The sequence below is a fragment of the Phoenix dactylifera genome, chromosome 3 (genome assembly GCF_009389715.1).
Source record: "Phoenix dactylifera cultivar Barhee BC4 chromosome 3, palm_55x_up_171113_PBpolish2nd_filt_p, whole genome shotgun sequence".
Taxonomy (NCBI): Eukaryota; Viridiplantae; Streptophyta; class Magnoliopsida; order Arecales; family Arecaceae; genus Phoenix; species Phoenix dactylifera.
The window spans coordinates 1,002,014-1,029,154 of NC_052394.1; the positions used below are offsets into that span (position 1 = coordinate 1,002,014).

Sequence of the window (27,141 nt, forward strand, 5' to 3'; positions counted from 1 at the left end):
CAAGAAACTATGACCATCACTTTTTTGCATCCATCAGGTCAAATTCCAAACATAGGCTCGAATGGCCTAGTGTGGCGGATTTCGTTTTATCCTATGGGCTTGGGACCACCATTGTGTTTTATTCTTGTGGAAGCCACTTGAATGAAACAGTAAAGGCACGTTGGCACAAGAGATTTCCTTCCATTTCCACCAAACCTATGTTCTCTCTGAAATCAAATCAATGCGTAAGAGGATTGGGGAGGGGAAGGAAAACATCTGGTCTCATGCACAGGTGATTGTAGAGACCAGCTCTTAAAAGTTGATTCGTTTATAACAATGTTGATTCATCAACAGCGCGTTTGAATGGAAAAAAAGAACAATAGCAGCCAGCATGTGCAAGGCTCAGAGGCACAAGACAAGCCTCCCCCTCGAGGCGCGCTGAGTTAAGAAGGTCATATACGTTGATCATATAAATTAATAGAGAGAAAAACTGAATAAGGTCTACGAGAGGAACACATGATTCCCTAGCAATGAGTTTCTTCACAGGAAGAAACTGCCACTGGAAGATGAGATATATAGATGATGGCAAACTGCTGGAACTTTGTGGTCATCCTTTTAATGAATATTTCCTCCCAGTGAATTCCCTGGACTTGTGCTCTTCATCCTTGTCTGGCAGCATAGTTGCAGAGGCCTGTGGAGGAAAAATGGCAAATAGAACACTACACAGCCAAACTATAAGAGCTGCCACGAATTATTTATGTAGTTAGAAGATGGCGTGAACCGGATTGCTCGAACTGTTGAAGTAATATGAACAGGAAACTTAAGGACCAGATGTCCATATAGAAATTATAGACTAAATATCATTTGGAAGATCTCTTATTCTTATTCGTCGATGGACTTTAATTTAAAACAATAACCTTTTCTGTCTCCGTCGAATTTGAAGTCTTGCTGTTTGAGACAAACACAGGTTTTCTTGAAGGCTGAGATGATGAAGTGCTTGACAACGTAGAGCTTATCCCGTTGGCACCCAGCAGCTGGAGTTTGCTTGCAGCAGATGAAGCAGATGCCAGTGAAGGTTGTATTGGCATCCCATCCAAGCATCTCCCAGTACCAGTGAATGGATTGAATTTAGGTTCTGCCTCTGAAGTGTCCTGTTTGTCTGAAGACCGTTCTCACATGTTAAAGAACACCAGTATCAGGCTATTAGTACATCAATTCTCTAGTTATTTTCATTCTTCAGTGCACCACTGCATCTGGTATCAGACTTTGCATGCAGCGATACCTCTAAAATTCCTGTGTCCCTATTTTACTTGCCACCATTCAAATTCGAAGGCACTTAATAATTAAGACAGTATGACAGAGCAAGTGCAACTTGAAGCACAAGAAATAATGCCCGATTGTTATGAAATTTGATGTAAGACAGACTGTGGTTCTGAAATAGGTGCTTGCTTACCATATTAAGCAGGTTAACTAATGACTACTGATAACCTCAAATTTCTTCGCGTCCAACGTCGAAAATTGAAGCTGTGGTTTGAAAATTGAAATGCAGAGTGTCCCATGATAATGGAAATACAAACCACCAATGTGGTACTGCATCTCAAATGTATCTATGACAAGCATCTTACATGATCATAGTATTAAAATGGAATAAGCAAAAGTGGAGCTTCTAAAATTAACGATAACTAAAAGAAAAATTCCCAAACAGACATCCATAACTACAATCTGACCTTATGTATGAACACAATGAAAATTTAAAATCTGAAAGCTCAAAATAGGCTCCAAAGTAAACTACAAAAACAGAATTATCACACTGTCAGATAGATGTAAGTAATTTTACCCAACGATGTCATTGAAGGATATAAATTATAAAGAGCGTAGAACCATAAAAAATTGACAAAGAAGCAAATTAGAAGTATAATTAATATTGCAGGTAGCATAGCCAAAATAAATACCTTGAGTTGGAGCATTGACAGATGAAGTTGATGGTGCTGCCTTTTCAGGTTTTTTATAATCAAGAGGCGAGGCGAGGCAAGTCCACCTCACAGTCTGTCTCAGAAGGCTTCATTTCCACGATATTTATGTAATAATCTTTGCTATTATATAGAAAATCATAATAGTATCACCAGTTGTCAAGCAGGAGAAGGTCCTTAATGCTTTTTCCAAACTGCATTAGCAAAACAAAAAAAAGCAACATCATTTTTTTCATCTATCCCAACAACATAGACAAGTTATGATCTTCCGATTCAGAAAAAGGCAAAAATGGGGGCAAAGTCAACCTAACCGCTTACCTTTTCGTAAGCCGCGCACTTTAGGCCAGGCCTTACTATAACCAACCTCACTGATCCCACTCAATCTTTTACACCGATGTAAACTCAAAGTCTAGGGTAAAATAAATAAGAAGAATATATAAACACAAAAAGCACAACTATATGCCTTTTTTATGTTCCAAGCAAAGAAAATACTCACACTGCTTTTGGATTGCATAAATCCAAGAAATCTTTTGTGTGGGCCTGCAATTTCACAAATGTGCCCTTTGGAAGACTGGTGTTTTCTCATTTGTACAAGACATCCCTCTCTTGCAAGAGCAAGTTCTGCATCATCTATAAGCTCAATAAAATAAGAAGAGTATTAGCCACAGGTAAATATGTGGCAGCAAGATTTGCACTGTCTTGGCTCTCCAATGCACACCCAATTTGGCACAAAGATCTTCCCTTCCTCTGCAGTGAACTCATGTATACCACAGTGTGAAACTCGTAGGGCAGAGAGATTGCAGAGTCCAAGGAGCATCGGCTAATCAATGTGCGGAGATGCTGCAAATTGACAGCACCAAATAATTAGAATTTATATCACTAGAAATTTATGATTACATGGTAATGTTGATGCATCATTGTAGATGAGATATGCATCTATTATGGTACAAAGCTATTAATCTGGAAAATCAGAAACATGTGATATTCGTAGCTTTATGTGGAACAGAAAGGTGAGAAGTATTGAGCATAGTACTCTTACCAGGGCAGCCAATAGCAGATTGTGGCATTATAACTGCAAAGATTCAAGTCATCATTAAAAAAAATCAGTAAAGACAACATAAAAACAACAAATAGAATGATTAATAACATGGCTAGTTTAAGATATACAATCACATATTTTTATCGCCATTCTCCAGATGTGCCTGCATAAGAGCAAAGAAACCGGTATTAATAAAACAGATTAATCAAATCATGACAGAGTATACTGACTGAAATACTGGATCTATGAGGAAAAGATATTTCAGCTTTCAAAGCCTTCTCTTCGGCTAAATGCCACATCCTATTGAAAAATTAAAATGAGATTATAATAACTAAGACACTGGTAAATTCATTTGAGGATCTGAGTTGTGAGCCACAAGGATTTGCAGTTTTAGTTCAGTAGCAGGTTGCTCATTGATGAAGATACTAACTGGCTAAGGTCAGTGCAATAATTTTTTTTTCAAAAACAATAATGCAATGTAGTGCCAGTTCGTAAAAGTACCTAGACCTAAAGAATCCCCATGGCCCCCGCCAAAATAGAAGTGCGTGTTATCAAACAACAACAGCAACCTATAATCGGAAGACTTGTCTCGTCTATCTTTTCAAATTCTATATGACATTGGGAGTCCTTATATGCTGTGTTATCTTATATTTACGCATTAGTGGATCAGGAGGACTTCCCACAGGCTTCCACAAAAATATCAGATATCTTATTTTCCTATCAGAGAAGGCTAAGTTTCATTCTATAAGTGAGAAAGATTAGAACCCTAAAAAGATAAAATATCCAGAGATACAGGAAATCAAAGAGTTTCAATGAGTCCTAGGAGAGATAAAGCATCAAATTCTAAGGAAGATCCTAATACGGGCACAACCAAAAGACGTTTGCAATTATATTCTGTTGACCTATGAAATTGAACTAGACTATCTAAGTGACTTTTTTTTTATATAGGAATAAATGACTTCTAAGTGTATAAAACTTCACAAGCACTGGGCCAAAGGCTTTAATTTTCAATGACAGTTCCTCAATTTCTGTGAACGGTTTCAATGTTGCATCAAAAAATGATGGAAAGTTCATCTGTCATATCTTGGAAATTTATCTAAACATGCTAATCAGTCAATAAGAGTGAATAGCAAGAGGAAAGTGCTTAGTTAATTCAATGTCGTAGAGGAGCTAAAGTTAAAAAAATCCAGATGAGATATAGAAGAACAGGTTATACCTTGTTGATGTAAGAAAGTGCGAAAAATCTATATATCCGTACAAACTATCTTCGAGCATATCCACAATCTTTGGAATACTGCAATCATCAACAACAAAGAGATGTAACAGCAGCATTAGTTGGGTTTTTTGACATATGGGAAGCTAGAGAACTGTAGGTTTTGTCAATTAAAAAATGTAAGAATGTGGATGATGTCTTAATTAATTATGACTTAGTTACACAAGACCATGAAAACAGTTGCAAGTTATGGCACCCACCCAATACCATGAAACTTTTAAGCGAGTGAGAATATGTTACATAACAATAAATAACTAGCAAACTTATGTTATCAAAAAGAAGGAATTATAAGAGAGTTGGGTGAAGGAAGAGGCATGCTTCATATCAAAAGATGAAAGCAGCATGGGGCGGTATTATGAAAATAGTGCCTTTCAGATATCAACGGTTAAATACGTCCAACTATTGAAATTTTAAAAACTCTCATATGGTTCACTATGCATTGCAGTACCAAATGGCTCAAAAAATGAAACTGGAGAAAGGAAGATTCACAGCAATAAGAGAAAGGTGGTTCATGAATTCATGAAAATAACTTCTACTTTTTTCCATCTTCTAGATAAGATATTAAGCGTCTGCCAGAACAAAAAGGCATAACAGAACAAGGGGAAAAAGACTAGAAAATCCCCACTAGGTCCTTATTTGGACAACAATCTCATTCCATAGTTATTAAAAGGACTATACTGAGTAATTAATTAGAATTATATATCTTAATGAATGGAGCATATAGAAAAACATGCAGCTTCAACCAGATCTCATAGGCCCTCAAAATGCTAGAGTATGGTGGTGCTGATAGAGGTAAGAATCCCTTACACAATCACTTGTACAATTATGTTGATTTATGTTTGATGGTTTTGCATGGGATGATATAATTTGTTGCATAGTTTCTGGTATAAATATGTAAGTATATGTTTCTTTATTTTGTATATATGCATCAGATATCAATGTTTTTGGTTACATGAAATATGATACCCGTTGCATGATTTTCAGTATGAATATATATATTTTGATTGTATATATGTATTTGATTTCGATGATTTTAGTTACATGAAATATGATACTAATTAATTGGAAAATTGGCAAGGAAGATATTATTGGATTATAATTTTATTTAGCATGAATAAAAATTGATCAACCAAATTGATGAGTAAAAAGTATGTGAACTAACCTTTTACACGTGGAAATTATGTTTTACTGGTCATGGACTGAAGCATGATCTTGGTTAATCCAAAATAGGAAAGTTAATTGTTGCCAGATCCGAAACCATGATAATGAGAAATGGATGATAAGCACATGAAACTAATTCGTCCCATCAAGAATAGATGTTCACTCAGGATAAAATAACATGTTAAAAGTAAGCAATGGTGGGTCTCTAGATGGCCCGGGTGGAGGCTGACAAGATCGGTGGTCGCCAATACCGGTCCAGGATCTCCCCCAACTGGGTCAACTTAGGGTCTACACAGAAAGCATCCGGGAACTAAGTCTCGTAGATAGAGGAAGAGAGAACAAGAGCAGAGAGAGGAAAGAGAAAAAGAGAGAGAAAGAACATGAAATCCCCTTTGATGTTCTCTCGGAATAGAGAAGAGGAGAAGGGTGGACCATGGCGACAATGATGGCCGAAAGATGGCAATCCACTATGATGATGGGCGGCGACAAGCGGTAGGCGGCGGCGTGTGGGCGGTGGAAAGGAAGAAGAAAAGGAAAAACTGGCTAGACAACGCCTCATTCGTTGGTGCTCGGTGTCGGATTGAGCCTCAGCTGCTTGCCAGCTGAGCTCCATTGTTTGATCATCGGAGGCTTAGCCGGGCCCGATGGCCGGGTCCTTAGCTTCAGAACATGGCCGAAAGAACTGGAACAAGGGAGGGTACCTCGAAACAGGGTCAAGGGTTTTCATCGGAATCCGGCGATCTTCCGAGAATATTCTAGCCGGTGGCAGACGGCCGGTGGGAGGCTAGGTCAGGCGAAGGTGATAGTGTCCGTTTCGGCTCCGACGAGGCGTCAAAAAAAAAATTTCCCTCGGAAGCACCAAGTCGGGAATGGGGAAGGATTTATAGAGCGTTCGGTCTCCTGACTCGAACGGGGGAAACCCTCGTTTTTCCAAATTGGGCCGTCTGAGAGCTAATCCGGTCAATGGACCGGGCCCGGTTCAAGTGTCAGACTGGCTGAAGGCCGGGCCTAACAAGGAACAAGCAGCACCAAGTTGGAAATGGGAGGGCTTTATAAAGCGTTCGGTACTCGAACAGGGGAAAAACCCTCGTTCCTTTTGTTTTTCCTAATTGGGCCGTCTGAGAGCTAAGCCGGTCAATGGACCAGGCCCGGCTCAAGTGTCAGGCGGGCTGAAGGGCCGGACCTAACAAGAAACAAGCAGAATGCATGCAGCTTAGTGTTTCACGAGGCATATGTATCGGTATATATATGTACTAAACGTGAACCCATCAAAATGACTCCAAAATTAACTCTACTGGCTTCTAACAAAACTATATATTTACGCAAACCAACAATAACACTTACATGCGTCCCGACTCTACCAAATTTATACGTGAGGAAGTCCAGAACTCCTAACACATTATTAAGTTCTCAAATTTATAATGTACTAAAAAAAAATTATCACCTATGAATTGCCATCTAGCCCATGCCTCTGTGCTACTTCCGTTTGCTTTACGAACAAGTTCAGCCTTTTATTCTTTTGGTTGAATCATTGATTTTATGCTGTCCCAGTTGTGCTAACATCGAAGTGCTGCTACTGCAATACGAACACAGACATGCACTAGAGGAAGGAGACTTCAATAACCTAGTATCTTGTTGTTGCAAGTGGTGACAGGTTTAAAGCAACAAGTAGCATACGTTGTCCAAATGGATGCTTGTGAAAAATTGATTTTATTAGTCAGCAAGCATGCAGCGAAGAAGCAAAAAGACAAAAATAACAAAGGGTGTATGATTATCTGTAAGACCCAGTAAACTGGGCCGGTCCAGTCATTTTGTCCCGGATGGAAACAAAAAAAAAAAAAAAAGAATGACCCACGAGCTACGCACATGTGAGGAGGAAAGAGGATTCCCAATGGAAGTCTTCCTTCTCTCGAGTTCAATGGACGAAATCCGACTCGAAGTTAGACTCCGGTAACAGCCAAGCTCTATTTAGAGCTCCTCTCATCCTTCTATCCATCCCACCGAAGATCCAGCCCTAATCAGAGCTTACCGCCAGAGTATTTCCTCAGTTTTTCTCTCCGAACACCGGCCGCTATTGACGTCGTTGTCGCTACCATTCACTAGCAGAAACCAGGTTTGGACCCAGCTAGCTTCGATCCACTCTTCTTCTCTTATTTTCGGACTCTTCGGAGCCCTGATGCCTGTCGGTGATTGCTGGATTTTAGCCAAGAAGGACAACGCTATGTTTTCCCTATTTTTAGGAATTTGACCCTTCTTTTTTTTTCGATCTTTGTTTGCCACTGGTGCTCATCGCTGAAGTCTTTCTTTGACTTCCAGTAGTGAGTAGAAGGGATGGCCAGAGTCCCAGCCACCAAAATATCTTGCTTCCTTGATTTAAAAGGTTGAAACCTCCCTTTTCATATGAATTTGGCACCGCCGGCTACCAGTTGGCCGGCCATGGGTCCCTGATCCCGGGCACCAACCACAGCCACCCTCTTTCTTCCTCTTCTTTGTTTGGAGAAAGAGAAGCATGCTTTCTCTCCTTTTCCTCTCTCTCTTCTCCATCCTTTCTCTCTCTACTGGACTTTCTCCCTCTACTATCCCTCTATAGATGTTGGATCTAACATGGCACCTCTTTTCGCCATTCTAAATCAACCCTGGTGAAGGGGTCTAATCCATGTTCGGCGGGTGGCACACCAACCTCCACCTTGGCTCTTCCTAGATACTATCAAAATTGGACACCCGATCTCTATCGAAATATATGTACCCTAGACCAAGAATGATATGATGAAATCATCTTGATAGGACCGACCAGAATGCTGGGCACTTTCGCTTAGTTAATCCTGTGAGGAAGTTGGAATTAGGGCTTTTTTTTTAAAATAATTATGTTAAAAATTTATAAAAATATAACTTTTGAATATTAGCTTCGAAGTAAAAGTTTTTGAATTAATTAGATCTGTTAATTGAATTGTGCTTCTAAGGTATGTAATTTACTCTTCTTTTAGATTTATCGATAAATTATAGATATTTTTTTAATCGAATTATTCTTGATCTATGAACTTGATGCATAGTATGTTATTATTACATATTCCTCTTCCTAAAATATTATATGATTCTTAATTAAACGAATTAATTTCGATATGGATTATATTCGATTGATTTTGATGTCGTATGATTTTATGTATCTTACGATTTAGAAAACTGAATATGCTTTAAGAAAACAAATATGGATATGTAATTGGACTATATATCAATATTCTGCTAGTGGAGGTTATTTGCTAGTATATTAGCACCCTGCTAGTGGGGATTATGTGTTGGCATATTGATATGGGGGTTATACGTTGGCATATCGAGATCGTGTCAGTGAGGGTTATACATTGGCACTTTGATGAGCTCTGGCCCAGCAACAGGGTATAAATGTGGTCATAGTTTCTTGCTATCAAGATAAGCTTGATGCTTTGAAATAAATTAATTTATAAACGAAATTTGGATCTTGAAATTACTAGATAATGTATCGATTTGGTTTTGAATCGATGTATTTTGCATATTTAATCTTAGTATGTTATCATTATTTTATTGCTTGAATTATTTAGCTAAAGTGTTCATTGCTTGCTGAGCTGTCTAATTTATTATATGATTTCTTACTATTTTTATAAATTCGACGAACTAGCTTGATTCGGGAATTTATATTGAAAGAGCGATTAGAAACAAGATCTTGACATCTTTATTTAGACTAAATTTTCATGCAAAATTTTGAAATATTATTAGTTTTATAAAATTTTTAATTTTGTTATTTAATTTAGAATTTGAACATTACTATTTAAATTTATTCTACTGCTTATATATGATATCATGTTGAGATACCTTGCATGCTTGTGGGGGGAACTTCCTATGAGTATTCGGTGGTTTCCGTGATCTCTGACCCGCAATCTCGGGTTGGAGGTGTGACATTATCTTTCATTATTTCGATGAATGATGGCCTTGTTCACAGGGGAAGCCTGGAAGAACAACGTCATCACTTCATGATTATAATCTCACAACATATCAATTACGCCTCAACTTGATGTTCAAATAAAAAATGAATAAATAAATATAAAAAATATGAAAATAAAAACAATTTAAAGGAGAATATTTGTGCATGAGATTCGTTGTCAAATGTTATAATGTTGGTATAACACACAATATGCTTACATTTCAATACTCTCTTTCATATGCATGTAATGAAAAATGGGCAAAGAAATGTATATTATTTTCAAATAATTCAGAAATTATAAGATGAGCCCTAAATACACTATACAAATGCACATAGGAAGATTGGACAATTTAATGAGATCTCTTAAAGGTTATAGTTTCGATATCTCTGTTTGGAAACAAATTCCCTACTAGTATAATTGGAAACTGTACGTAATACTCGTTCTATGGAAAAAATTTCAAGAGTAGAGAAATACGTGGTTCAACTTACCACATCCTAAGAATTTTATTTTTTTTCACTCTGTTAAGGTAATTCATAAAAATTAGAATTTTATTTAGGATACTTTATTATCATTAGTATCAGGCAAGAAAAGGTATTAAAAGTTACAGCAGAGATTAACCACACAGCAAAGGGAATCGCACATAATGTACAATCGAGAAAGAACATATATGACGAAATATCCAAGCTGAAAGAAAGTAAACAGGGGCTTAGATACGCGAACAAGACAAAACAGAGCATGCCTGTATCCACGTATATCCCGTGGTCTCCTCTGTAGCCACACGTTCATTGGTCCGTCAACGTGGGGCCCATTCGGTACAGCTGGACTTCTTGCGTTGGCAGCAGGGACTTGGAGTCGCGCGGACGTGAAAGACCGCTCCGCCTGGGTCCGCGCATTGACAACTGGGTGTGTACTTGGGTGTGGGGAAATCTGGTTCTCCAGATTTTTTTTTTCTCCAGCGCGCGCCGAGGCCCCCAAAAGATAAGGTGCTACTACTAGCAGTCCTCGCCCCTCCCATGGAAGCAGGTTCTCCACTTCTCCCCGATGGCGATGCGCGTCTCTTTCTTCCTTGGCCCTCCCAAACTCTTCCCCTTCTTCGATTCCCGCGATCTGTCCGCGAAATCGGCTGCCTTCTTCTCTCCTCCACCTCGCTCCCCCCCATCCAAGAAGACACGACGGAATTTAGGAGCTCTCGCCATGGCGGGTGGTCCTCCGAGCACCGTCCTCGTCACCGGCGCTGGTGGTAGAACAGGTAACTGCGCGCTTCTCCTTCTACTTCTTTCAATTCGTGGGGAATGTTGCCTAGGCATCGGAACTTGTTCTTGTTTTTTTTAATAAAAATTTTGTAGTTCCTTCTTGGCCATGGTTGCTATGTTATTGAGTTTGGTGATAAGTTATTGCCCTCTTAGTGTTCACCGAGAAGAATCAAGAATTTCTTCTTTCTGCAACAAGGGATAATAAATAATTCATTCCAGAGAAGAATCAATTATAAGGTTTCATAACCATAACATTAACTGAAATGGACATACATTATGTAACAGGACGGCAATCATAATCATAGGCTCTATATCCATAATTCTTGATCGTCCAATCGGAAAAATGATGTACAGAGCGTGTATAGGATGCGATCGTCTATAATAAACTCTCAATAAAAGGCTTTCTGTTTCCTATCATATTTATCTTAGTAGTGGAATCTTACGTACTGCTCTCTGTGAAAGAGAAAGAAAACAGAATATCTAATTATTGAGCTATTCTTTATTGAATAAAAAAATAATTGTGATCGAGTCACCAATTAGCAGTACCAATAATCATAACTCAGCAAGTGTGCTGACTTAGATTGAGGACTGTTGCTTTTGACACAGACACATGCAGACAGATACAATCCCACAGTCCTTTTGCTGTACTAGGAGTGCTTTTGGTATTTGCCGTAAGAGGAGGTGAAAGCTGTTGTTGACCTGCTTTACAGAACTTGGAGGGAACAATTTTACACTCATACCTCTGAATTCAAATAAGAAGGGATTGAAAGAGTTAAAGGTTATAGGTTTATTAGCTTGGTTTACATCTTAATTTGCAGAACTTTCACCAGAATCTTGGCAACCAGGTTTAGAGGACCCACATAAGCTTAGGTGGTATACACATTGATGAACTTGTTGAGTGGAGTGGACTTACATGATTTCATAATGAGCTCTCATTGAGCTGGGTACAAATTGGCAGACAAGAAGGGAGAAAGGGTTGACACTAAATTAAACTTCAAAAAGTTAGAGCTTTCTTTAGGAAACTATGAAGAAGATGGATTGTGTTTAGTGTCTCATTGTATTTTGTTGTGTCTAATTTCTATATTTACTCAAGATGCTTCCTGAAGTTTGGCTAGGAGAGGAAAAGCAGTAAAGCAAGGGGATGCACTATCTCGTGCTGGTGCAATGGTGCCAATTGTTTGGCCTTATGGGGCTAGGTGAAAGTTGTGTTGAAAGGACTGGATGTAAAAAAGACAAGAACTTAGATTACTAGCCTATAATTCAAGCCTAGACGTTAATCCTTTAATGAGCTAGCGGCAGCTGATCATGGGAATGTCAAAAATTCTCTGCATGCTGAATTATTTTTTTAACTCTGAAGAGTTCCAAAGAATGAAATATTGGCAACAATTTAAGCATGATATGACATAATCTATATGCAATCCTTACTGTACTTAAGTTGTTTATGTTTCTTACAAGGAATTTATCAGGCCAGATTGTTTACAAGAAATTGAAAGAGAGGACAGACCAGTTCCTTGCAAGAGGCCTAGTCAGGACAGAAGACAGCAAAAATAAAATAGGGGGTCATGACGATGTACTTGTAGGTGATATAAGAGATGCCGAAAGTATTGTTCCTGCTGTCCAAGGAATTGATGCGCTCATAATCCTGACAAGCTCCGTGCCAAAGATGAAACCAGGGTTTGACCCAAGCAAAGGTGAAAGACCTGAATTCTATTTTGAGGATGGATCATACCCTGAGCAGGTGAATTCCACATTTGATTTCTAGCGAGCCATCACTGCTGTTTCTTTTTTCCCCTTAATTTATTTGTTAAGTTTCTGGCATGCTAAGGTTGATTGGATTGGTCAGAAGAACCAGATAGATGCTGGTAAGGCCTCCCCCCCACCCCTCTCTCTCTCCAGTGCATGTGTGCAAGTGTGTGAGTGCGTGCATGCAGGCACATGTGTATGTCTAGTTTGTTCTTTATTGCTGTCTGACCCTTATCCATTTGCTCCAGTTTCATTAAAATATACTGTTGCTATACTATTCTCAGTTCTTTGTATGTTGCTCTTAGTAGCAGGGTTCTTTCATTTAGGCTGGCGCCGCTTCAGAATCTCCTCACAAACTCATCCCTCGCCCACTTCTTAAATGTTTTCTTGTTGATTTTTTTTTGAGAGGTGCTTCCCTGTACCGGCTTCCGGTAACTAAGAACCGTCACTCGAGGAAATTCCTTGTTAAACTGCCTAGCAACCATGTTGACATTTTAGCTTGATTATTAAAATTCTTTGCTAGGCTTTCTCACTTTCTCCTTTTTGTGCAGCCAAAGCTGTGGGCGTGAAACAGATTGTTTTGGTCGGGTCTATGGGTGGAACAGATGTCAATAATCCATTGAACAACATTGGGAATGGGAATATATTAGTAAGTAGTTAGGTTTGCTGTCCACATTCATATCTAATATTTCCTCGATTTTCACTCGTTAAGTTGATTCTCTCCCCTTTCCTCCCTCTTATTTTATTTAAGTTTTGTCTTCTTCATAATTTTCTTGATATTTATTGAGGAAGGAAACCCCCTCCATCTTTGTATCTAACTTGCTTACTTTCTTTAGGAGTTTTGGTGTTTGACACTCCTGCACTATCATCTTGTATACAATTAGTGAATTCATTATAAAGGTTTGGCTGATTAATAATAAAAACAGAAACATTCATTTTAATAAATATACACAATTGACAAGGTATTGTTCTTCTAGCTAGTAATTGTGTCTTAGTTGGCTTATGAGGCTCCCTCTCACACCTGCAGAACCTTCCATCTATAGGACCAGCTTAAGGGCCTAGGAATTTCAGATGATGTATAATGGGCCTCTTCACAGGCAAGGATTGATTGTGCTTAGAACCTCTGAGGGAGGGGAAAGCAGACCAGTTGAAAACCATTTCCGGTGCTTTCTTAATAACAATTGCAATGCCCCATATGACATTGATGGAACACCAACTGCTGGAAGTTTTTTGGTTAATTTGGTCCGGCCTATCTCATTATAGTTGATTCGGAGCCTACCATGTTCCATCAATTAGGTTAGCAATATAAACATACATCTAGGTCAATATTCCTTAAAAAATATAAATTTTCGAAGATTTATGTGCTCTTTATACTATGGATTGCCTTTTGAAGTTCAGCTGCTTCACATCTCTTTGCAACCACTTTCAGCAATTGCTTTTCAGTGCACTCAATTGAGGGGTTTATTTTAATAAACATTTGCACATTGCGTAACAAGAATATTAGGGCATATGGGAGAAACCCTACAAGAAGCTTTCCGGCTTCTATTATATCAATACAAGATTTTGCATCATCTTTATTGTTCAAATAATTTTGTGGATATAAATGTTAGGCCCAAATCTTATCACTGCCATTGTACCACAACCATGACACATGACCGGAAGTTGAGAAGGCAACAAGCATGATTTCCTTTCTCTAGTTCGTATTATTCTTAATTTCTTATGCTGTCCAAAATACTCTTCCGAAAATTTTGTTTTTACAAAATAAGTTATGAGGATTACCAGAACTGAGACATTGACTGGATCTGTGAAAGCAGAAAGCTGATGATGTTGCCGCATGTTTGCAGGTGTGGAAGCGGAAGGCAGAACAATATTTAACAGAATCTGGAATACCATACACAATTATAAGGTAGAGTTTTTCAAAGCATGGATTAACAAAATATGACTGCACTGGTTTCCTGCAGCTATACATTCAAGTCATTCAATAAGGCCCTGTCTGGATATGCCTTGCTACAATTCCATGTATGCATGTCCTTTGAACAGTTCATGAATTCAGCAACAATTAATTCCACTTCAAACATCACTTGGTTTTATAGTTGGAATTACAGATCTAATTAATTGCATACAAATCTTATCCTTTTGAAGCAAGTAACTTTTCTTCATCCTGGAATTATGCTTGCTGGCTATGGTAATGGTTGGTTAAAGAAGGGCACTTCATGAATGACACTGTGATGGTATTAATGGGCTGCGAGGTGGTTAGAAAATGAGATGAATATTCCTTTCTTCCTAAACTTACACTTGAAGTCTCTTACTATTATTTGTAAAACATATTCCTGTTCCTAAAGTAAAAAGACTGTTCCATTATGGAAATAATAAACTAGCAACACTGTTTCTAAGGAAAAACATATTTCTGTTTCATCTGAATTAGAAGGCTTCAACTATAACACAATTGAAATCTTACATGAATATACTAAACATGATTAGCAACCTGTTATCAAACAGTTGATGGCCCAATGTCTTGGTGTTTTTACCAGGGCTGGAGGATTACAGGATAAAGATGGGGGCCTGCGGGAATTACTGGTAGGCAAGGACGATGAGCTACTCAAGACAGAAACTAGAACAATTGCTCGGGCTGATGTTGCAGAAGTCTGCATTCAGGTGTGGAAGCTGAGCTACTGCCACATACAATGTTCTTTAGCTGTTATCATATGGGACCTTCTACCACTTATTGCTTTTTCAGAGTTTCTAATGTTCCATTTTTCCACAAGATTAAGAATACACAATACCCACTGGAATAACTAACATATTTTAGAGATTATGTGGTAACTTATATGTATACAATATGTGACATTATTTGTCCTTCAGCTGCTTGTAAGGGGAATCCAAATACTTTTTTGTGGACAGGCACTGCTGTTTGAGGAGGCAAAATTTAAGGCATTCGATCTAGCATCCAAGCCAGAGGGCACAGGAACGCCGACGACAGATTTCAAGGCACTCTTCTCCCAGATTACTGCTCGGTTCTGAGTCTGTTGGCAGCCTTGAATGTTGAATCACCAGTCGCGAGGAAAGATTTAGAAATGAATGTTTATTTGCTTTTGCTGAAAATATGTGATGCCATTAGTTCATGTGGGTTGTATCTCATATATACAAAATTTTGTGATACCATTTTTGAGAAATAAATTTTGTACTACTGTGTCCTTGTGTTTAAAAGTATTGTTCTTTTACATACTTTTTCCAGGAAATATTGCGAGCAGTTTAGAAGACAAAATGCTGCCAGGCTTAGTAACGAGCTAACCAGGACAAATCTTTATTAAGCTCTCTAAAATAACACATACTGACCAATTTCACACGAGTGCTAGGTTAATGATTAAGATGATTGTTTTGCTCTGTTCTTTATTTTCTTAAAAAAAAATCAGGGACTTTTTAAGTGTTCCTCCAAACTTGCAAAGCCATAGCAACGCAGCATGCTCTGGTACAGTGCAGAACCGAGTCATTAGCAGTACTGCAATTCTACTGATTCCTCAGCTACGGATTCCTATTGGTGATCTCAAGTATGTACCGAGGAAATGGAGCAAACTGAAGGGCAGGGTGGGCCGTTTAATTTTCACCGGAAATTGACACCTGTTTTAGTATCTGGATCTGGGCCGATACGATGCATAACCAAAACTTAAAACCCTACGTAACTTCCAATATGGTCAACATAGGCACGGCTTATGTGTATCATGGGCATCAGCTCTTTTCTTTTACCCATGGTGGGCCTTCATTGTCCGATAAAATCCTAATCCTAGGATTACAGGCCCAACTAAATCTATATTTATAAATATTTATAAATAGTTTTGAAATGAGTCTAAATATTTATAAATATAAATATGTAATACTGGTTAAATTCATAAATTTTGTAGGATTCCCAGTCTAATCATTCAAGCCGATTTAACTCCTTATTTTTTTAAAATTTTATTTTGCAGACGAATCTGGGTTTTCTGAGAAATTTGGTCCGGTCCGGGATCTAAGCAAAGATATTGGATTCCTCGAGCTCAGACCTGCATAAAGTTACCACCCGTCGACCTGGGGATTTTAATTTTCTGCATGGCTTGCGGGATTAGGAAGCAAACCTAGCCGTCGCTTCGGAACGGTAGAAAGGAAGAAACCCCGGATCCCTTTCTAAAAGACGGAGCTTCTCTCGCTCTCACGGTGGAGACGAGAAGGGGTTTTATTTCTTGGGGTTTTCTCGCCCTGCTTCCCTCGTAACTCTATTTTCTTGTTTCTTGGTGCTAGCGAGCGAAACCCTACAGATCGATAGATAATAATGGCGAAGCGCGAGCTCTCCAGCACCCTCAAGAACTTGAAGGCGAGACTCGACGGTCCTCCCCCCCACCCGCCCCCCCCAATCTCTCTCTTATCCCTGATAGGATGTAATCCGAGCTTCTTCTGTTTTTGGGTGGTTTGCAGTTCATGCAAAGGGCAGCTCCGAGAGAGGCGAAGCCTAAGGAGGAGGAAAGTGCAAAGCCCGATGGGAGCTTCGGTGCTTCAGCCGCCCCTACCAGAAGATGGTAACTGTTTTCCCGCTCTAGCTTTTGCCCTATCTTGGTTAGAAGGTAATTGTTTGTGCGTTGTGCGTGTTTCGATGCCTGGTAGGTGTAGCTGGAAAAGGGTTGAAATGCATTTCGATTGATTTGAGAACTGTTTCAGATGATTTGATTTTGTTTTTTTCCTTCCGACTACTGATTGTTGGAAATTTTACCCGAAGATGTGATATCTTTCTATAAGTTGTATATTGCTCACAACGTGTTTGTTTTCTGGATCAGTAGCTTATTGGAATTTAGTTTTGGGTGATTATGCATTAAGGATGGGGAACAAGGACTCTGGATTGTACCTTGAGGACAAGGCACCATAGTAGATTAACAATATTAAGAGGAGACTCATTTTAATTATAAGGGGCTTGAACCATGAGCAAATCGAACAAACTTGAATTTAAAGCATAAAAATAAAAATTAGGTTCTTTGGTCTCCCTAGGCTTGTCAAAATTCTATATGCTTTGAAAATGGTTTTCCTTCACGCAGAACACTCAGAAACATGGTCACATTATAGCTTGAATATATTTATGAGAATCAGTACATTTGAAAATTTTATTTACATTGCTTGTGGATGTGATTTTTTTCTCCTGGGGACTTTTTCCCCCTTCACTCTGGGACGGAACAAGTTTTACTTCTGTTTGGTTTCCCGCAGCATAGTTATAATGGAGGGGAATCCTCATCCAGGAGCATTAAAAGGTCGGATGTCATTTCAGAGTTTCAATGCTTCTATTGAAGTGAGTTCTGAGAATTGGTCATTTGGTTGTTTAGCTGAAACAAAAATTTTATTCCTTCTTCCCTTTAATGTTGCTCTTCTTGCATATGCTTGTCTTGTAGAAATTAAATGAGGAGGCAGCAAACATCCATCAAATGCAAACAGGTTCCTCAAGTAACAATCATCAAAATGGCGGAATTTATAACGGGTGCACTGTTTGTCCTAAATATGTGAATTATATTGAGCTTCTTGCAGTTCTTATCTGTAGTGAGTTAAGTTGATACTTTAATTTGCTCCAGTGTTATGGATATTCTCAGTAAATCAATATATACTGGAGAAAGAGGGTGCATCCCTTACAGTTGTTTGATCTTTAATAAACTGTTGGATTCAATTACCAGGAATCATCTAGAGTTCTTACTTTTCCCATGAATCTACAATTTAATTGAAGCCCTCAAATCATGACAAAATTCTAGGTGCATTTTGCTACAGTTACTTTAATGCTCCTTTGCCAAATATATAAGGCAGAAACCAAACTTATTATGTGCTTAAGTAATCTTTACATCCCTAGATGGCATTTCCAGTGACCTAGATACTTTCTACAAAATCCTTGGCTCAAGATTTACATGAATCGGCAATTGATACCTGAAACTTGTCTAGCTGATTTTGGACTGACTTTGCATCATCTAAGGTTAACAACAATTACATTATCGTGCTGTCAGTTTGGCTTAACAACCATAATCTTTTTCCATATGGAAACTGTTTTGTACCATAAAATTGCTTGGCCACTGTCATTAACTAAAAAATATTTTATAGGAAGTCATCTATGAGAAACAAAAATATATATACCTTGATCCAGTTGCCATGGATTTTTCATCACAGAATTTCAACAATTAACCCATATTGTGATGAACTATGTTGCTTTGGCTGCAAAAAGTAAAAGGAGACTTAGTTTCTAGAAATATAGAATGAATATGCAAGATAATGGCTTAGACACAGCCTTTCCAAGTTTCGAACAGTGCCTTGTGTTAAATGTATCCATGATTTTTGATGAGCCTAACACCAATTTGACCTAGTGAGGAATTTCGAGGATGAGGAATGGTGGGGGTACGATTGATGCTGGGCGGAATAGATGGTGTCAGGGGAGATTCGTGTTTTTAGGGCTGGTACCCCTGTTTTTCTGACAAATGGGTAGTTTATTTTAATGACCTACTTCAGACTGTACTAGTGAAAGATATCTGATGCTACTTCAGCAATTTAGTGTAAAGCTTACAATGTATTATACAACAAACTTATATGTTGAGTTAAGTTTGTTGCTATTTATCCATTAAAAACATAAAGCAAGCTACGGTTTTAAGTTACATGTCTAGAGTTTTTCAAAGGAGGCTAATATTTGCTTACAATAACCCAAAACCATTTCTTTCACCATCTTGTAATTAGCTTGTTTAGTTATTGCCTTCTCAATGTAGTTGCTGTTGACAGTACTGTAGAAGTTATATGCATAAAAACAAACGAACAAAAAAAAAACTAGAAGTTATAAGCATAGACATGATGAAGGGGGAAAAAAGGGGAAGAACTCAATCTTTAGTTGGGTGTTGGATAACTGATTGGGTTGCTCAGTATTTAGCATATTTATATAATTCATCCTCTAGAACTTGATTATGTTTTCAATGCAAAATGCTCTTTAATTTTTTTTATCTTTTCTCACAACTTCTGTAATTGAAAACATACTACAATGAAAAGTCTAACGGCACCAATCACATATCAAAGGAGGGGAGTGCTAGTATAGAGATTCTCAGTCTCCCTGAATTGCAATATTAGCCACATGTTGCACTTAACTGGAAGCCTGTTCAAGCAATACATATTTGTATTCTACCTGCCATTTTTCCATGACAAATTAATGGATGATACAAACTTGCAAGTGAGCCAAGCAAATACGGTATGCGTGTTTTTTTTTTTTTAAAAATAAAATTAATGGATGATACAAACTTGCAAGTGAGCCAATACATATTTGTGTTCTACCTGCCATTTTTCCATGACAAATTGGTGTTCAACTTATCTATCATGTCCAGGATTTCAGATTTGTGACTCTGCGTAGCTTTAATAAGTCTAGAATCACAATTCATAAGCAAATGAATGTCCTCTATAAGTTAGCTCTAGTTTGATGTGCGTCATATTTCATTATACAAAACATGTTGTCCCTTCACAAGTTTGCATTTGAAACCTGAAGACAAGCAGATAATCCATAAATTATGAACTTCTAGATTCATTGTGTTACCTATGGTTGTGTTTCTAAAGTATAGTTCGCTCTGCGGAGATAACTTGCTAAGAGCTTCCTTCTTTTCTCTTTTATGACAAGCAGAGTAGATGGAATCTCAGCAGTCAGATCTGGGGACTCAACTACAGCTAGCCAAGAAAACATTTCTGATGTAGACCTCAAAAGGAAGAAGCCAGAACTGGAAATGGAAACACCATCACCTCATAAGATGCTGAAAAGTGTAAGTGGGGATGGTGATGGACAATCATCCTCCCATATTAATAGGAAAGGTTCTTTTAAGCAGCACAAGCGTGAAAAGCTGGACTGGAATGTTCTCAGACCACCAAAATCTACAAATAAGGGTTAGCACCATAAGGGATGATTCTTGTATTTCACTAGTGTACTTTGTAACCAGTGCTGCTTCTTTCCATCTGTTGCTTGTTCTTAGATAAAATTAGTGCTTATTTAGCATCAGCCGCGACTTTGAGTTGAATCCTTCTCTCCAGTTTAAAGGTATTCTCTGCACTGGATAGTTCCCAATATAGTTGCTCACTCGTATTTGGGTGTTCACTCCATGTATAAGATCTAATTTTCATCTCTCTCTCTGTCTCTCTATCTTTCATGTGTGTGAGTGATTTGTTGTGGTTGGAAGGGTTGCTTAGGCAGCAACGAGAACAGTAATAGTTCCATTGATATATCTTGCCAGTTATAAAATATATGTATAATATATAAGGCTAATTAGAAAGCTTAAGAGAAGCATTTGTGATCATTTAAAAAGATGGTTACATGGTAGTTTATCACTTGTGGTTTTGGCTTCTTAGTCTAGATTGGAATATTGCGGATAACTTAGATACTAGCTGTAACTGGTTGCTTAGGGATTAGAAAAACTGCAACCAATTGGTGTAACATGATGCTTGAAACTGATGCTGGAGTAAAGCAGGAGGTATGAACTCTGAGATATGAGAGTTCCATAGCCAGCAGAATCTCCGTGGCTGCTTCCTCTTTTTCTTCTTTTGCAGGGTGGTTATGCAGAGACAGGTATGGATTTAGTTGAGACTCTCTCTCCCTCCCTCTACCTCTCTGAGTATACGTCTCTTGAAGTTTCATATGATGGTAGAACTCTTTTGTTTCTATGGGAGACCTGGATTATGATTATGCTCATAGATCCATGCTACTACTTGGAGGCCGAAGGTCAATTTGTCCTATTCTTAACTCTTCTTTGAAATGAATTTTCTCTGTTATTTTCCTTCAGAAAAAAAATCCTGTTATTTAGTTTTTCTGTTATTCGCATATTCTTTCTTTTTATTCTTTTCCTATAAAAGACAGAGCAATCTAATCTTCTGCTGAAGGCCATTCCAGGTATATCCAGTTATTAAACATTTTTTATGAGAAGGGAGGTGAGGAATTTGAAGGTCAGAGCTACATATCAATCTGCTGAAGTCCTTCAGAACTGTTAGATTTCCTTTCTTTATCCTTTTAATTTTTCTAGAATGTGATGAGCTATAATGTCTTGATGCTTTATCCCCATTTCATGTTATTGCTTACTGCATCAATTAGTTGGTACATGGCAGTGTGAAATGAGATTCAATTGAGTCATGCAAATAATACATTACATTAGATGGTAGTATGATCTTGATATTTTGGTGTATATGATGATGCTGTCATCCTGGTAATTTGTTTTACTTTTCAAGTTTGCCTGCATGCCTGGAACATAAGCGTAACGGTATTACTCGTTGGTAATTGCATGCTCGGAAGTATAATTAAATTTTCTTTCAAGCTTATATTTTTATTTAAAACAAAAGTGAAAAAAAAGTAAGAAGGTGCATGCCAATGGAGGAGTGCTCTTCTTTAACATTTATCTGGTTTTGCAAATTTCACAAACGTAAATCAGCATAGCCATTTAGAAGCTTCTAAGCAACATGCTGCTAACATGTGATTAGTTCTCGATTTTCTGCTCGCAAGAAGACCTGAGATGGAGGGAAAGCAAAGACTGATTTCTTTAATTATCAGGGAAAAAAGCTTTTTTTTTTAACTGTTAAAGGATTTGATTGTGATTTTCTCTGTTATGTGGTCGGTTGAGAAATGCTACTTCTCAGTACGGTCCCTGGCTCACAAGACTAGATGAAGAAAGTGCGAATATGACATCTGAGGTTAAATAATCCTAGTGCTTGTTTCACCGTGTGTATTTTTGTTTTGCTTTTTCTTTAATTTTTCTTGTAGTGTCATGATCTGTATGTCGCCTACTTGTGAAATTGCCAAAATGAATATACTTTTCGCATTGTAATATGAAAACAAGTGTCGAGCCGGGAGCATTTCTTCCTTGCTCAGCGACGGACATCGGCTGAGACGTGTCCGTGATGATCTTGGTAAGGTTTTTAGAACACTTTCAGGATTGCCCCAAACATTGTAATATGCTATCAGTTTTTGGTTGTGAAGGACGATGATGATTCTCTAACCTTCTGACATCCTATGGATTGCTGTCAATATTGCAGTGGATGATAAACTTATTCATAGAATGCCCGTCACTTCGGTATTCATCTTTTGGTGTGTTTGAAACGTCGCACTTCTGCTTGTTTCTAAAAGACATGAGCATACCAATCCAATATTTATCATAAAAAACTTGAGGTTGGAGACTTTGGACAGCTATTATTTAAGCACAGTGAGTTTGGTGCTGAACCTTTCTCTATGATAAGGCCCAACGAGACCTCGAAGCTGAGGCAGAAGGAGAGCATGCTCGCAAGCTTCAGGGTAGATAAAATTCTAAACCAAGCTTGTACCAGGATCATATATTTTTTTCAAACCAAAGAGGGCTAATCCGCTCTATACGTAATAGCACTGATTCCTGCCTGGATGACAAGAGGTAATATCATTCAAGCAAGCTCGGTGGTAGGACCACAAAATTTTCCAATCGACACTTTACCGTACTAAATATCGCGACAAGATTACATGAGGAAACAAACCTCAAGGGTCAAACGGAAATGTCGAGGACCCCAATTATCGTACCATCCCTTATTTTAATCGAATGAACCGGAATTCGCTGGAGTCTGCACGAAGATGTCAAAATCACACAGGTCAAACATTAGGATTAAATCCATAAAAGATTAACGCAGATGGTTTAACTTATACATCAACTATGGTAGTTGATATAGACAGGCCAGCATACATGTGCACGCTTGAATAAAATTGAGGCTGCACAAGCTTGAGGAGAAGAAAAGGAAAATAGGCACATCTTGCATTCGAGAGAGGATAATGGCTCGCTGACAAAAGCCTGATAAAAAAGAAACAGAGATCCTTGGGTACTTATGTTTCTATCATTTATCTAAGATTTCAACATAATTTCTTACAAATCCAACCTACTACAAGATAAGCATATCCTCCATGTGTTGGGAGATTACAAGACTGTTTACATTATCCTCTGCTGTTTGCTCTCTAATTCCCCTTTAGCTCCTAGTTTCAGTCATTTACAGGACCTCGGTCATCCTTACTGGTCCACAGTTTAATGAGCTTCAGCAGCCAGAGACGCTGACCAACAGCGGACCTTGTAGCCCTTCCTCGGAAACAAGCTGGTCCAAGACATCTGAAACACCACCACAAGCCATTCATTATAGAATCAGTCAATATCCACGTTTGAAAATTAAAATAGAAGATACGAAAGCCACAAGCCTTGGAAAAGTACTGTAGAGGCAAATCAAGGTCCAAATGTAGGAGAAAGCGAGGCCTTTTTCTTTGGAGCATACAGGGAGTTGGAAAATATTCGGGAAATAGACTAGGTCTCGTAAGGCTTCCATGCGGAGAGTGCATAGATGATTCGCCCCTTCCAGCCCTGCAGCAGCCACCTACTGTCTTCATCTATAATGAAGTCCTTGTGATAATGGATTTTCACTTTATCCTTTGCTTTCTTCATGATTTCCGGGTTCAGAGGGAGCTGCGTGAACCCAGCCCTGAGATTCCTGACCTGCCACTGCTTGTAGGTCTCCGGCCTCTCCACCCTTTCCGAGCCCTCGCACGCTATCACGTTAAGAGCATCCCGTCCAAAGAGATCCCTCTCAATCAGCAACCTCTGTTCATCCTCCCGCGGCACATTGGTTTCAAGCATGTCAAACAACGCGGAGTAGTGAAACAGGGCCTCGCGGAAGCGTGTTACGAAGAAGGGAGCACTGTACGATCCATTCACAACTCCATGGATGAAAACATCAGGGTTCATCTTCCTTATAGTGTTGAGGACTTTATTCCTCGGGCTGTCGACAATGACGGTCTCGTCCACAAGATTCCTGAAGCGGTACAGGCAGTTGACGACAACCACCTCATCTCTGTCGATTCCGAGATCCTCCACGCGGATGGTCTCCCATTTTGATGCAATGCCTTGATACTCGAAAGGAACATCGAAACTTTTGGCGTAATCTGCCAGCCGACGCCCCGTCTCTTCTATCCGCTCCGTCGGACGGAAACCGGGCTGGGGCACGTCGATGCCGGTAATCCGCAGCCTTGGAGGCCCCCCAGCCCTGCCCGCAAGACGTTGGATGAGGCACGGCCACTGGAAGCCGAAATAAATGCCGAAATCTATGATGTGAACCCTTGACGCCTTCTCTGCAACCTTGAGGATCGTCTGGTTAGCAAAGAAATGCGAAACCTTCTTGAAAGGGCATGCCGCCAGATAGAGATGGTATGCTTTCAATATATCAGTAGCAGTCGTTCGCTTCGCCACAAGGGTGTGATAGATCTGGCTGCCCGTGCCAGCCAAGCGGGCCTCGAGTCCATCAGCAAAGCAACATGCCAGCCTCTGAGTTCCATCTCCATTCGACGAAGAGTGCTGCCTGATCTGCTTCAGTAGCTCGCCCGCAGTCCGACGGTCATCAGCCGCCACCGCTTGAGCGCAATGTATGAGCAGAGTTCTGAGATCCACCACTTCTTTCTTGGTCTGCTTCTTCCCTCGTGCCTTCCCGCCGGTCGGTCCTCTACCATGATCGCTCTGTGCATTCCTGTTTGCTTCGTTCTGCATTGCCTCCCGTAGATCGGACATCTTCTTCGAACACTTGTCTCCTTGACAGAGCAAAACCAAATCGAACATTTCGGACCGGATGGTGTCCTCGGAGTAAATAGCTGACTGTTTGTTGCTCCTCCCCTCCTCCAGATCCAAGTCTTCGCGGTGCAGATTCTTCCGACCTCTGGACCCATAAATAGCATATTCCGGCTCCTCCTCCGCCTTGACCCCCACAAAACCACCACCGGTTCTCGGCTCCCGAGGTAACGACGACACCCCATTGGCCTCTAAATCAATGATCAGCTTATCGTTGCTGGGAAGGAACTTGCGTGCCTCTTCGACCCCTCTCCTGAACTGCCAAGCAGGCAGGCTTTCGATCAGTAGATCGCGAAGCCTACTCGTGCTGATCAGGGACTCTTCTAATGCTTCGGCGACATTGCCAACACTGCTGGAGGAGCTCAGTGAAGACTGGTAAGGGAGCTCGAGCGAGGCAGGGAAAGCCTGCGATTGCTGGTATTCACCAAAATCATGAGCCCAGCTGTTGTTTTCCGTCGCGCCGCTGCTATTACTACCGCTGTTGGAGTTTCCGTAGTTCTCGTCGGGGCTCTCGAGACCGTGCTGCGAATAGAGCGGCGGCCGATCAGGTGAAGGCGGATACTTCTGACCGAGGATCTCATAGAAGGGTTTCTCTGCAGCTTGAAGGGCCGACTCCTCCTGGTAGTTACTGACCTTCTCATCTATGTCCTCCTCCATGAGCATCCGGCTTATGTAGTTGAGGGCTATATCCGAGGAGATCTCAAAATCTTCTGGGCTGTCCCCTCCGGGACTTGCATGACGACCGGATGAAAGATTGCCATCTGGATTTGTAGGGTTGGTGCCAGGGAACATTTGGGTCGAGTTCATACGGTTGCTGTGATTCAAGGAGGGCGGCTGTGACTGTCCGAATCTAAGACCATTCACGTTGTTCTGACCAGAGTAAATATCATCATACCTCAACCCATTCATCAACCCAGACAACTCCCGGACACCACGATCCATAACTATCGACTTCCAAGAATTTCACGCAAACCCCAAGTTTGGAGATCGCCGCCAGCAGTCTAATTAATCCCAACTCCTTAATATGCCCGTTTTTCCATCAAAAAATCAGCCTCAATATGCACATATAAATCACACCAAAACTTGAAAACTGGATATTATTAATGTCAGCTCAGAACCCTTCCCATGCATCCATAACTTCTGAAAAAACTATCAAAATAGCATGCAATCTAGCTTTACCGGCTTCGATATGCACACGGATCAGTATTGGAAGAGCAGACCCAAAAATCTCCGCAAACAAGCTGCTTTACTAAATTTTGAAACACCAAGACAAAGTTGACCGCAAATAAGACCCTAAACAGATGATAAAAATGACAAAGCAAGTAAATTTCCTTCAATTAAGTAAACGGGAGCAACAAGATCAGGAAATCCTTTAAAAGAACCAACCCAAAGAACATGCAACTGAAACCCAACACTTCCCTACCCCTGGAAACACGATTTACTCCGAAAAATTTTGAGAGGAAAAAAAAAGAGCAGCCTTTTGATGCCGGAAACCCTAGATATCGAAGAAAATCCAGGGTTGAGCGGCCCAGATCTATGAAGAGAACAACAGAAAGGTAAAGCAACGCGTACCTTATCGAAATCCTAGCCAAGAGAGCGAGGAGATGAGCGGAGAGAAGAGAGAGACACAGAGGTAAGAAAGGGCTCTGAAAGGACTCTGAATGAGTGGTGATCTGGTCCCCTGCCCATATTAGTACGGCAAATTAAAACTTAGGAAAAGAAAAGAACTAATAGAGAGGGAAAATTTTATATAAAAAAAAGATAAAATCCCCAGGCACCTTCATGGAACCCGAAGCGTGCTACGTGGGCGCGCTCTGACCCTACGATCTCGGGCAACCGTCGAGGACCCATGGATTCTCCGGTAATCGCGACCGGAGGCACGTGGAGGAACGGTCCGGAGCTTCGGGGCCGCGGTGGTCCCACGGCGGAACACGTGTCGACGCGCATTCGCCAGAGGAGGACAACGTCGCGCGTGTGGCCGACCCCTCATCCGTGGGCCGCATGCACGTGCCTTTCGCTCGCGCGACGTCGTGTCACACGGTCTGCTGATGACGCGAGACACGGTTGGCTTGCGTTCTTGGCACGGTAAAATAAGAGCAGCGTTGTCGTCATCTACAATAAGGACCAGAACCATTGGCGGCTCATGATGTCACAAA

General features: G+C 39.9%; 3 protein-coding genes and 1 pseudogene across 7 annotated transcripts; 2 read left to right on the forward strand and 2 right to left on the reverse strand.

Moving 5' to 3' along the window:
• Positions 1 to 160: 160 nt before the first annotated feature.
• LOC103703514 lies at positions 161 to 6,283 on the reverse strand (annotated as a pseudogene).
• Positions 6,284 to 10,313: 4,030 nt separating this feature from the next.
• Positions 10,314 to 15,578, forward strand: LOC103703513 (uncharacterized protein At5g02240-like). Of its 2 annotated transcripts, XM_008786387.4 has the most exons (7): positions 10,314 to 10,624; positions 12,095 to 12,366; positions 12,454 to 12,490; positions 12,923 to 13,020; positions 14,216 to 14,277; positions 14,903 to 15,026; positions 15,273 to 15,578. In XM_008786387.4, exons 1-7 carry the CDS (start codon positions 10,417 to 10,419, stop codon positions 15,390 to 15,392), a joined length of 921 nt encoding a protein of 306 aa, XP_008784609.2. In that variant the 5' UTR covers positions 10,314 to 10,416; the 3' UTR covers positions 15,393 to 15,578. The 2 variants fall into 2 exon arrangements, with proteins under 2 accessions (XP_008784609.2, XP_008784610.2); XM_008786388.4 differs by lacking the exons at positions 12,454 to 12,490; positions 12,923 to 13,020.
• A 700-nt stretch (positions 15,579 to 16,278) lies between these two features.
• Positions 16,279 to 20,688, forward strand: LOC103703512. Of its 2 annotated transcripts, none has more exons than XM_039124164.1 (5): positions 16,279 to 16,729; positions 16,818 to 16,918; positions 17,595 to 17,676; positions 17,777 to 17,862; positions 20,014 to 20,688. In XM_039124164.1, exons 2-5 carry the CDS (start codon positions 16,821 to 16,823, stop codon positions 20,273 to 20,275), a joined length of 528 nt encoding a protein of 175 aa, XP_038980092.1. In that variant the 5' UTR covers positions 16,279 to 16,729; positions 16,818 to 16,820; the 3' UTR covers positions 20,276 to 20,688. The 2 variants fall into 2 exon arrangements, with proteins under 2 accessions (XP_038980092.1, XP_008784608.2); XM_008786386.4 differs by having other exon boundaries at positions 16,280 to 16,716.
• A 2,425-nt stretch (positions 20,689 to 23,113) lies between these two features.
• On the reverse strand, positions 23,114 to 26,710 carry LOC103703511 (scarecrow-like protein 9). Of its 3 annotated transcripts, none has more exons than XR_005510896.1 (3): positions 26,558 to 26,710; positions 23,585 to 26,278; positions 23,114 to 23,485 (listed from the first exon to the last, which is right to left on the reverse strand). XR_005510896.1 is itself a non-coding variant. In XM_008786385.4 (2 exons), exon 2 carries the CDS (start codon positions 25,925 to 25,927, stop codon positions 23,675 to 23,677), a length of 2,253 nt encoding a protein of 750 aa, XP_008784607.2. In that variant the 5' UTR covers positions 25,928 to 26,234; positions 26,558 to 26,689; the 3' UTR covers positions 23,115 to 23,674. The 3 variants fall into 3 exon arrangements, 1 of the variants encoding a protein (XP_008784607.2); XR_005510895.1 differs by having other exon boundaries at positions 23,572 to 26,278; XM_008786385.4 differs by having other exon boundaries at positions 23,115 to 26,234; positions 26,558 to 26,689.
• Between the last annotated feature and the right edge of the window lie 431 nt (positions 26,711 to 27,141).